Source organism: Populus trichocarpa, chromosome 2, assembly GCF_000002775.5.
Source record: "Populus trichocarpa isolate Nisqually-1 chromosome 2, P.trichocarpa_v4.1, whole genome shotgun sequence".
Lineage (NCBI taxonomy): Eukaryota > Viridiplantae > Streptophyta > Magnoliopsida > Malpighiales > Salicaceae > Populus > Populus trichocarpa.
In genome coordinates this window covers 12,197,982-12,209,875 of record NC_037286.2, presented here as the reverse complement: position 1 = coordinate 12,209,875, position 11,894 = coordinate 12,197,982, and the positions used below count along the sequence as shown (strand labels likewise).

At 34.8% G+C, this 11,894-nt stretch overlaps 1 protein-coding gene across 1 annotated transcript; it reads left to right on the top strand.

Moving 5' to 3' along the window:
- The first annotated feature begins 4,199 nt into the window (after window positions 1-4,199).
- LOC7461771 (uncharacterized) lies at window positions 4,200-10,471 on the top strand. The gene is made up of 7 exons (XM_002302552.4): window positions 4,200-5,319; window positions 6,157-6,368; window positions 6,735-6,793; window positions 6,938-8,552; window positions 8,637-8,800; window positions 8,886-9,066; window positions 9,169-10,471. Exons 2-7 carry the CDS (start codon window positions 6,218-6,220, stop codon window positions 9,837-9,839), a joined length of 2,841 nt encoding a protein of 946 aa, XP_002302588.4. The 5' UTR covers window positions 4,200-5,319; window positions 6,157-6,217; the 3' UTR covers window positions 9,840-10,471.
- Window positions 10,472-11,894: the final 1,423 nt, after the last annotated feature.

Below are 11,894 nucleotides of genomic sequence, written 5' to 3'. Positions count from 1 at the left end.
CAAGCTATACAAGCTTGATTACATGTTCATGCCTGTGGTCCACCTCTGTGGCGGCACCACCACCACTTTAATCCTGCCCCTTCAAGACAAAAACATCATCAATGGCTAGTGGAAAATCCCATATCTTGATTCGAACTCAACTGGCAACTTTATTATTAGTAAATGGAGGAGTTAGGCTAAGTTATCTATATAGAAGGAATTTGAGTCGAAATATCTTCTTCTTCTTCTTCTTCGCTGTTGTCAAATCCCACCATTAAAGGAAGTATCATCGAAACATCAATGCAGAAGTGCATGTAGTGACGAGACATCGATGGACATGGTAAAGAGGCAAGAGCTGCCTTTGTCTCATATGGGCCTTCATTACAAAACATCACTGTTAGAGCTGGTGAGCTGTGGTCCCAGCTGATATAATCTAGTAGGACCCTATGCTGAACTGTGATTTTAGGCCCAACTGCTCCCCTCGCGTTCTTTATGGACAGAAACTTTGGTATCCTTCGTGGCACTCTGGCATTCTTCCTTTGAGCCCAGGCAACTGGTAACCGCCAGTACCTTCTTGTCCTGTTCAACAGTAAACTATGGGTGTCACACCTAATACAAACAGAAACCTTTTGGTTTGGTTGATGTAGTTTTTCTTTTTTCTTTTTTTTTTCAACTATCCGATTAGGAGGCCCGCCCTTACTGGCTCAATTTCTTTCTAATATAAAACAGCATTCAAGTAATATTTAAAAATAAAAATAATTAGTATACAGATGGAGAATTAAAAATGACTAAGTGAGGGTTAATATTCAAAATAAGGGATTCAAGTCGTAAAATTGAGATTAACTTATAGCATGAAAATACAAAAAAACTACGAAGTAGAATTTCCAATAATAATAATAAAAAAAAAAACAAGGTTAGAAGAGATAAAAAGAAAAGTAGATTGTCATGTATTGAATTACCGTGAATCTCACCAGATGCGTCACCCCGTCAGCTATGCCTAGATGCTTCATAAGGCATGATAGTTGGATATTTTGATCACCATAAAATGTTTCATGTACTGACTGAATGACGTAAGGGACATGCAATTCATGCATTAACAATTTTTTTAAATAATATTTTTATTTGTTAAATTACTAAACAGCTCTAAGGATACCTAAATATCAAAAAATATATATATTGAAAAGATGAAAATATCCTACCCAGCTAGTCTTAGATTTTTTTTTTTTATTTCAATGTTAAATTTGTCACTTAACTGTACTAAAAATATGAAAAAACGAAAAAACGTTTCTTTTCAAGTTCAATATTTCCCGGCTTTTTAAGAATATTAACATCGGTTTACCGTGTAAAAAAATGAAAAAGGATAAAAAAATCACCAGACAAATGGTCTATATTGTTTTTTACTTTAAAGGCAACAAAGTAAGTTGACTGTGAAAAATAAAATATTCAGATCAATTTACCCCAACCAAGTTGCTCATGACCTAGGAAAAAAAAAAGATTTCACCCTTCGTAGCTAGATCATTGGTGTTTATATACAGAGAATGACAAAAAAGTAAATATATTATTTCAATCCAGAATGATTTATGTTGAGCTATCTCTCTGATATTGCATTTCAGAAGTGTTTTTAAAAATATTAAAAAAAAATTTACTTCAAATTAATATGTTTTTTTTATATTTTCAGATTATTTTGATGTGTTAATATTAAAAATAATTTTTAAAAAATAAAAAAAAATATTATTTTAATATATTTTAAAATAAAAAACATTTTGAAAAACAACCAATAACACACTCTCAAATACGCTACCATATCTCTTTTAGGATTTTTTTTTTAAGATATATATTTTTAGGAAAATTTCCGTGAAGTTGATGATTTTTCTTTACATCTAAACTCAAGACAGGAGTGCAGAAAACAAATCCGAATCAACAAATGAAGAAAAAATTACTTGTTTGAGGTGGATCTTAAGGTTCTTCTCTCTCTATTTTAAAAGAAAAAACACAAAAAAAGGTGTTCAATGATTCTTGAGAAAGGAAGGCATGCTTCCAAACTAGAAGATAACAGAGGAAGGTATACTGTAGAATCATTCTGGATTTCTTCACGCACTGGCATAGATGATCAGGGGAGCACGTAAACGTGACAGGAGCATGGCTTTTGGTCAAAAGTTTATGTGGGCTACAGCATATTAATTATTTATTAAATTAATAAGACAAATTCAGGCGGAAATAGAAAATTGAAGGTGATCTTTTTATGCAGAATATTTGAATCCAGAACAAAACCACCATCATTAACAGTTGACAGAAGTTTTTTGAGTCAAAAACAAGCATCGATCTCACCCGTAAACCCTAGCCAGTGCCATCATTATATTTTACCTAGCTAGCCACACCATTATACAATATATAATTCCTGCTCTGAAATGTAACAAACACGACTCCACCATCGCTCGACGTTCGAGAGAGAGAGATCAAGGATGGGACTTTCTTGCATGCAAGATCTCCAAAAAAAAAAAAAACAAAACAAAACATTTGGTTTATATAATTAGGGCATTATGAGAGAGCCAGAAATATTTTTTTAAAAAAGACAATTTCTTAAGTTTTTTGCCCTTGATCTTGATCTTGCACCTTCAATGAAAAAGTCAAGTGAAGAGCCAAAATAGCTTTTCAGTTAGCGAAAAATCATTCTCACATATCCATCAAAAAGCTAAAAATAATATTACTTATTTAATCAATTAAACTTTTTTGAATAACTTTTATTAAAAAGTTAAAATATTAAATATATTAAAATACTTACACTATTTAAAAAATCATATTAACAATTTGAATTTTCTAAATAGCTTATGATGCTTAAACCTTGGAATTTTAATTGATTAATATAATACAATATCGTGGGATCTTATTGGTTTCAACAATGTAAGTTGTTGACATGGATCACGCGATAAATAAATAATGTTAAAATGAAAATATTAGAGCTAGCAGTATGACATTTATTAGAAGAGCTATAAAACAATTACTAAAATTATTATTATATTGTTATACAGAGTCTACATACAAATTGTTTTTATTTATTTATTGGATTAAAAAAATACATAGTTTTGGTTTACATAAACTCTTTTAATTTATTTACTCATTTGATTCTTCATGCTATGCTATGGGACGAAGTATTTTTTTCTCAACATAAAAAAAAGTGTGGATGTTGTTAACATTTTTAATCAATAAGAAAATTTTTAATTATAAATAAATTTTTTTACACATGAGTACAATAAAATAAATTGAAATTTATATATGTTAATTGATGATAACAAATATGTTAATTCTAACTAAGAATTAAGTCGAGAAGCTATGATAAAAATATTATTTATTAAAAGAAAATGATCAAATATTTATTTCAATTTGCAATTAGATTTTTAAAGTTTTAATTAATAAAATAAAATTTTATTTTATCAAATCGATCATTAAACTTGTATTTAACATCTCAAGAATCTCATATAAAACCAACCAAAATTAAACATCAAGTCCAATTTCAAATTAATTTAATGTAAAAGAATTAAATAGAAATAAAAAGTCAAGGAACAAAAAAATTAAAAAGAAAAGAAAAATAATTATTACAACTTATAGTGGGTTGTATTTTTTTTTCTAATTTGCATTTTTATTTTTTTATCTCGCATATTTATGATTATAAACAACATTTCATGGTTTATTGAGGGTCTATTTTGCATTTGTTTTTAATATCGTATTATCTCGCTTATTCTTAATTATAAATAATATTTTTTTATTGAGAGTTAATTTTACAAAACTAAACTATAATTATTGAAAGGGAAAAAAAATATTAAAGAAACAAATACAAAAAGATACAAATAATATATATATATATATATATTATAAATACATTAACTAATCTCAATAACTTTGTTTTTATGGATAAAAAAGGTTGTTTAAGGAATTGTAATATTATTTTTTAAAGTGTTTTTTTTTAAAATATATTAAAATAATATTTTTTATTTTTAAAAAATATTGATAATATTAGTACATTAAAAAAATTAAAAAAACAAAAAATAATTAAATAATTTTTTTAATGAAACGCATTCCAAACAGTGCCAAAAAAATGCTGTAAAAAAATTCCATTTTGAGATTTTATTTTCCTTTTATTTTGTCCATTACTTAACAAAGTTACAAACCTCTCCCTATACTCCATTCTCATTTTTTCCAGCACCCAGTCACCATACCAATACCATGGGCATACTCACACATACTCTCTCTCTCTCTCTCTAATACCAAAAAGTAAAGACATGACAACCTCTCTCTAGCATTTTCTCTGCTACCTTGGAAAGTGCAAAGAGAGAGAAAGGCCGAAAAAGTTTATTCTAGAGAGAGAGAAAGTGAAAGATTGCGACTTTGATGATTGTTGAGCGTGGAGGGAGTGGTGCAGCGGAGAAAAAATGGAGAGGGAGACAATAGCGAAAGCATTTCTTGAATACAAAGCTCCCTCTTTCTCTTTGAGGCAGGCATCAGTATCAATCCAAAACCAAACTGTCACGTATTCTCCTTCTCCTTCTTCTACCAAAAACATTGCAAAGCTTTCAGCTTTCTATCACACCTCCGCGTCTACTTTTTCTCAGTCTTTATTGCCTGCCCATATGACACAATTTTTATTTTCCACTCAAAATTATAATCGGTAGGTGGGTGCCAGATAAGAATTTTATACCCCTCTCCTTTTAGTTGTCGAAAGATAGTTACCCCCTCAGGGAGAGACGACAAAAGAAATTTTTTTCTTGATCTGGATTTTCTTTGTTTATTGCTGAATTGGACAGAATTGACTGGCTGCTCTGAGGTTTTAATAGAATTCGAGGAATCTTGACTTGGATGTCGATGGAGAGATTGGCTTTGTGGTTTTCACTGTGAATTGGAGAGAATTGAGGTTCCATGTTGGTGTTTCAAGGATTGGAGATATGACTTTGAAGGGGATAAGTCATGGAGCTCTTGATCAGTTAATGGATAATTGGCCGTTGTGGAGCTGAGTCTTTTTGCATACTTCAAGGCAAGCTTGCTTGGATTTAGATAATCTTTTTTTTCCCGAGTAAAAGTTTGAAGGTGAATTCTTGAGCTGTGATCCACCTCGCGTGCTTTTTATGTGATTGGTCATTTCGTTTAAGGAAAGACCAAAGTTTGAGACTTCAGGCGCTGGTTAAGGACTTGATACCTTGTCAAGCGAAGAAAGTTTTAACAAGCTTAAACTTGACTCTTCTGGAAGCCTTTTGAGCTGTTGAAATTAGAATTTTTGTCCGTTATATTCTGGCTGTTTACACGGTATCTGGCTGCATTGTTGTTCTTCTTGGCTTTATCGAATCTTAGGTAATTGTTCTATGCATTCCATTTCTTTGTGTTGTATAAATTTATATGCAATATGTGCCGGATACTGAATCTGCTATATTTTTTAGTTTTTCGGGCAGATGTCAAGTCAGTTGATTATTAGCTTGATCTTGTATCTAAATCATTTGTGGATGATCATGAAGATTAAAATAAAAGAAATATAATACTCTGAGTAAAGTTTTGCTTCTGCATGACTGACGATCAATGATAGTGTTATGAGAGGTTGCAGAATTTCTGTTTCAGAACGCTTGTGAACATCTATGGCCTTATGTTTGCTGATAAAATCTGTCTTTATCTTTATCTCATTTTTCTTGTTCCCTAGTCAATTGTTTATTCGTTAACATGCTTTCTTGTTTGAAAACTGAGAAGGTAGTTTAATGCTGAAGAGGTTGAAACAAGAAGCTATTTCATAGTCTACCCCATGTTTCATTAAAATCTTTTTTCCACTAGGTGTTTCAGGCATGGTTTTCTTTGCTGTCACAAACTTCAAGGAATAGTGTATCAAAACTGTCCACCCACTGGCTCACCTGTAAAAAATTATTTTTGCCGTCTCCTATTTTCTGATCTGATGATGCAATTCTAGAAATCATCACTGCTGCTTTCTATCACTAAGCAGTGGTTTTAGAGGGTAATCATCACCATCACATGTGCAATATTATAGATTCATAATGCCATACCATATTTACTACCACTTCATTCTTTCATTCTGCTTTGCATTCATTTCCACGATGCTCATTGTCATGTGAGTTTATATATGAGTTTTTGAATTGGAAACAATTCTGGTTGATACTCACTCATTCCCTTCCACAAATGTATCAGATATCAAGTAGCAATTCCTGTGAGCAAATTTGGATTACAGTCAAAGAACTAGCCATTCACCATGGCAAAAAAATCACAGAGGCACCCTGTACGATATGAAAGAGAACAATCAGGCTGCATGTGGGGTTTAATTACTATGTTTGACTTCCGCCATGGTCGTTCAACGCAGAAGCTAATTTCAGATAGGAGGCGGGGGACCAGGCATGCTGTTGGTAAGAACTTTCTTTGAGATGCAGATGAATCTGAATAGATAGCAAACACATGGATGCATGTAGGCACACAAATATATCTACTGAATCTTTTTTGAGTAGAAGGGATGGGTTTGTGCATGCAACATGCACACACTTTTCTTCAGAGTTCTGTTGCTAACAAATTTCCTTGAATCGAAGTGTATTTGGGAAGTATCAAACGTTGGTTGTATCTGTAGTGTGTTTGAATGATTGTCTTCTTGTTAAACTTGTTGATCTGGTTGGCCTTAGCATTGGTCATTGGTCAAAGATAAATTTGTAGTACTCTTGCTTTGAGCTCATGAATTCGCAATGCATTACAAATCGGTGAATTTCTCTTTTCTTTTGCAGGTACTGGAACTCCGAAGAATAAGGTTGACAATCTTAGTGAAAATTGTCAAGGCATGATCGTAAGTTTTGTCAACTTGTGCGTCCAAACTAAATGTCTTTCAAAATTTGCTTGATATTTGCAAGGTTCCTTACAACTGAACCTGTTTTAAGATGGGTTGAACTATCTGTACATTACTTGATTTTTCCTATTTTAAATATATCAGGATGGTGAGGAGAGCAGAAAAGTAACAGATGATACCAGTAAGCTGAGTGTGAAAAAGCTCATTGAAGAAGAAATGTTCGGTGAGCAAGACATAAAGAAGGAAATAAACAATCCTGGAGTAGAACCAAAACAGTCTAATTCAGAAAATGGAGACCACAGAAGAAGAAAAAGTCGTACAAAAAGTTTTGATATACACATAGAGGATCATAATGTTTCTGAAAGCTTGGAATCTGAACGGCCTTGCCTTCATAATTTAGAGAAGCAAACTACATGTAGTCTTGACATAGGTGAAATAATGGAAGACTTCTGCCGCCAGATCCATCAGAAAAGCTTTGGTAATGTAGAGCGTGACCAGCTTGATGAAGTTCACCATCAGCTGAACCAGAAGAATCCTGAATTTGAAGAGAAATTGAGTGAGGCAATAAAACTCATAAATGAGAAACTTATTAACTGGAAACACGTTGCTGAAGATGGGGAATTCCACCCATCCAAAGAACTGAGGGATGCACTTCAGATTCTAGTTTCTGATGAGGAATTGTTTCCAAAACTCTTACAAGGTCCAAAGTCCATAATGGTGAAGCATGTTCAAAGCTTGTGGAATGCTCAGGTAGAGAAAGATGAAGAGTCCAAGTCACTTCCAGGATTGAACTCTTCGGAACAGGGGCTTCATGGCTTCAGACATTCTGATGAGGCTATCCATGGTAAGCAGCACAAATTTTTCAGAAGAAAGACCAAATCTCTGGAAAAGAACCCATCAAAGGAAAACAAGGCATCTCAAGCTTCAAATAGAATTGTTATATTAAAGCCTGGCCCGACAAGCTTGCTACCACCTAAAAATGAAAGCATCATTGGCTCGTCGCGAAAATCTCAATTCACCATTGGAGATAAGGTTCCGAATGAGAGATTTGGTTCCAACTTTTCTCTGACTGAAATTAGAAGAAAGTTGAAAAATGCAATGGGAAAGGAAAGGCAGGATACCTCTACTGATGGGACTTCAAAGAAATTTGCTAACAAACAACAGGCTGTGGGAAATAGTGAGAAAGGATCCAAGGAGAACCTTGGAAGGAGTTCTCCAAGTAAAGACCACTTCTTTATTGAAAAAATTGCTAGACCTCCCGTGGTTGGCAAAATGAGAGAGAAGACTGGCAAGTTGAAAGAATATGAAATAAGCATGGAATGTGAGGCCGCTATTTATCCCAAGCATAGGGCATCTAACATCTACATTGAGGCCAAGAAACATCTTTCTGAGATGCTGAGTACTGGCCAGGGGGATGTGGATTTTTCAAGTGAACAGGTTCCAAAAACCCTCGGCAGGATTCTCTCCCTTCCTGAGTACAGTTTGTCGCCTACTGGTAGTCCTGGAAAGGATTGGGAGCAAGGCTTTCTGACAGCACAGATGAGATTTTCTGCCAATGACAAATTCCAGAAACACGAAGCCAATGTCAGCCATTTAGGTCGAATAGCATTAAACTCAGAGCCTCAGTCATCTGTTTCCAATGACAGCACCGATTGTATAGAACAAGCTTCTTCAAACCCAAATGCAAGTGCCTCAAATGAACTTCATGATAAGGAAGACAAAACCTTGTGCTCTGTTGGAGATGAGATGCCTTCTGAAGGTAGTGTTTCTTTATGGTAGGACATGGATAAATATATCACTGTGCTGATAATTTTTCCTAATATTGGCCTTAACGTTTCTGCAGGTGAGGCAGAGGTTGTAAAGGAAACTGAAACTGCAATTGATGAAGAGAGTGATGTCTTAGATACTCTATTTGAACCAAGTAAATCTCCTCTTGATGGAGATGGCCGAAATGGTGATATGTCTGAAGTTTGTGATAAAAAGGAAAATTCAGAATGCTTGGAACATGTAATTTTACTGGTTGCCTATCATTTCCAGTTCTTCATCACATATCTTGACATTTTATCCTAATGATTTTACTTTTCTTTCTCAGGACTCTGAAGAACAACCCCCAACTTCTCCATTAACATCTCCATCCACCTCTTCAAACACCAAAAAACTTGACTGTCTAGAGGGTCCTTCTGAGATACCAGAGCGGCCTAGTCCTATATCTGTTCTTGAGCCTCTTTTCACGGAGGAAGATGTCAGCCCAGCAAGCAGCAGATTTGAACCTGGTAGGTCTTTATAAGAAAAAGGTCAATAACTTTCAGCATTTGTTTAGTACTTCTTATCACGTGGTTTTCAAGCTAATCTTTAGTTCATCTCTTATCTATCAGTTGAACTAACAGTGCAACCCTCGAGAATTCAATTTGAAGAACATGAATCTTCAGCTGCAGATCGAATCCCTCTTAAAGCTTCTTTAGATGACAAGGAATCGGTATTTGAGTATGTAAAAGCAGTGGTTCAAGCTTCTGGCATGAAGTGGGATGAATTTTATATGAGGTCACATTCTTCAGAACAGCTTCTTGACCAATCAATATTTTTTGAGGTAGAATTCTTTTCCAACCAGCTTTGTTGTGACAAGAAGCTTCTCTTTGATTCCATCAACGAAGTTCTCATGGAGGTATATGGGCGGTATTTTGGTTGCTTCTCTGGGTTATCATTTGTACAATCTAACATCCGGCCTGTCCCAGACGTGAAAAATGGCATCTATGAGGTTTGGGAAGGAGTCTCTTGGCATCTCCTCCCATTGCCAATGCCTCATACTTTGGATCAACTTGTCAAGAAAGATATGGCTAAAACTGGAACGTGGATGAACCTTCAATATGATATTGAAACTATCCTTTTTGAAATTGGTGAGGACATTTTTGAAGATTTGATGGAAGAAATCGTTTTTGGAGATCTAATGGAAGAAAATTTATTCATCCATGCAAACGAAAGTTTAGAGGGTGGAAATCAGTTGATTTCAGCTGAGTTGAAGGAAACTGAGAGCAGCATGAGCTCCTAGAAGACATTTTCATGTATTCATTTCTTGATCGACCTTGTGTCTGGATGGGAATGATAGTGAGTCATGGCTTGTGCATCAGGAGGATGAGCAGTAATGCAAACATGGAAGAGCCTTATATGGCTCCCTTGTTTGACTTGACATGGCACTTCTTTAACTTCGCTATTGAAATCATGTACATAACACTACAGCTTGGAAGCTCGACTAAACACAAATCATGAAATGAATGAACAAGGAACCACACTACTTCATGGGCAAAACTCACAAACCCAATGTGCAATTGTTTTCTGCTACTGTATGAAGACTAGTTTTCACTTGCAGTTTTTGCAACAAGGGCCAGATCAGTGCCCTGCACTCGTTGGGAATAGTAGTGTTCCACATTATAGAATTTGTAGAAATTTGTGTCTTATTTCTTATATTAGGCTGTGTGCATTTTTCTTCTTCTGGGACTTGTTTCATTTATTCTTCTGTTGAGTTTGTGCTGATGTTTTTTCTTTTGTATTTACAAAGCCGGGGTTGAGTTGTGACCATTTTAGTGGGGAGGGGATTTGACAGTGAGTGTTGTATGCCACAACAAGCTGTGGCTGTTGTGCTGTAAAACAATAATAAATAATACAGAGTACATACTTGATCTAGTTGATTATTGTACTTTGCTCAGGATTATCCTATCTTGAGGTCCTAGTATAATATTCCTGGTCACACATGCTAAAGAGAGATGACATTTTCTTCTTTAATCATTAACCGATGCAAACCATATTATATCAACTCTTTCCTGTCATTCTTTAGCATTCCACCAAAATTCCCAAATCTTATGGAGCATATATTTTAATCTTCCGTGCAGGAATCGCATGTTTGATGTTTCTTCTTCTTCTTCCTTCCTTGGCTTCGGGCCTTTATTTTTGTAACGTGACTGGCAGGTCCCATTAATTGACTTAAAACAATAAATCGCACTCCACCTAACTGAATAGGATTTCTGTGGGAATTTCTTCCGTTAGAGAGCCTCCAGAATACAGTGGTTAAAATGCATCATCATGTGCACAAGAAGCCCGTGCTGTAACCTGCATGATGCCTATAAACCATTCAAAAGGATTAGGTAACTTCAGGACTAATCAAGACGCCCATCAGGACTTCTCAGCAACCGTTTGCTATGGCCCGCTACTATAATCTAATTAGATGAGCCTCACAGCTGAGAAAGATAAATTAATGGTTTTAATTTACATTTGTTGTTCTTTCTCGGCAGCGGCATTTGTGTCTGGATGCATTAAAAGCTCTATACGCATGACCAAAAAGGTCCATCTCCTCTCAAACCAGCAGGTAACTTTTTCTCCAGGCTTATATGATCTGTAATAAGATCAGATTCTTCCATTCATAAAACCAAAGAAGTTGCTTTTCCTTGCACTTTCATCATCATGTGTAACTCACCAAATGACCTCTCACCATCATGTCCGGAGCCCTTATGAGTGCAGACAGAATGGTACACCAACCATCAATATAAGCTGCCGAATCCAGTTACTCTCCTTGCCTAAACTGCTTTGTTGCGATAAGAAAATCAGTATAGCAAGGATAAAAGCAACTATGTCCAGATGTTGTTGGAACTTCTAAAGACGAACAAAAAATACCACTCCCCAACTGTTGTGGAGTTTTTTTTTGTCTGTAAAAGTGTTTTTTTAATTTTTTTCATTTAAAAACACATCAAATTATGTCTTTTTAAGTGTTTTAGATTATTTTAATAGACTATTATCAAAAATTAAAATTAAAATTAAAAAAATTATTTTAATACACTTTCAAAATCTCCAACTAGGACCACTAATTTTGTGCCCAAAGGCGTGCTTGCTTCCATGAACATGAGTCGCACGTTGAGCTTTCAAATTCGTGATAGAATCTCTGGATTACAGGCAGAGGATCAATGATTATCTCCAGGAGTGCTGAAGTGCTATTAAGCACATAGTGCAATTTCCACATCGACTTTGTATCCAACAAAACCAATCAAGTCAAGCACTTCAAGCCATTTGTGCGGATGTTTAGCCTTCAGCTTAACTTTGCTTTGGGGACATCAAG

Bases quoted from the DNA above. Each gene is read 5' to 3' on its own strand.
- LOC7461771 (XM_002302552.4), top strand. From the start codon at position 6,218: ATGGCAAAAAAATCACAGAGGCACCCTGTACGATATGAAAGAGAACAA. The intron at 8,553-8,636 runs GTAGTGTTTCTT...ACGTTTCTGCAG, and splicing joins AGATGAGATGCCTTCTGAAG to GTGAGGCAGAGGTTGTAAAG. The intron at 9,067-9,168 runs GTAGGTCTTTAT...CTTATCTATCAG, and splicing joins AAGCAGCAGATTTGAACCTG to TTGAACTAACAGTGCAACCC.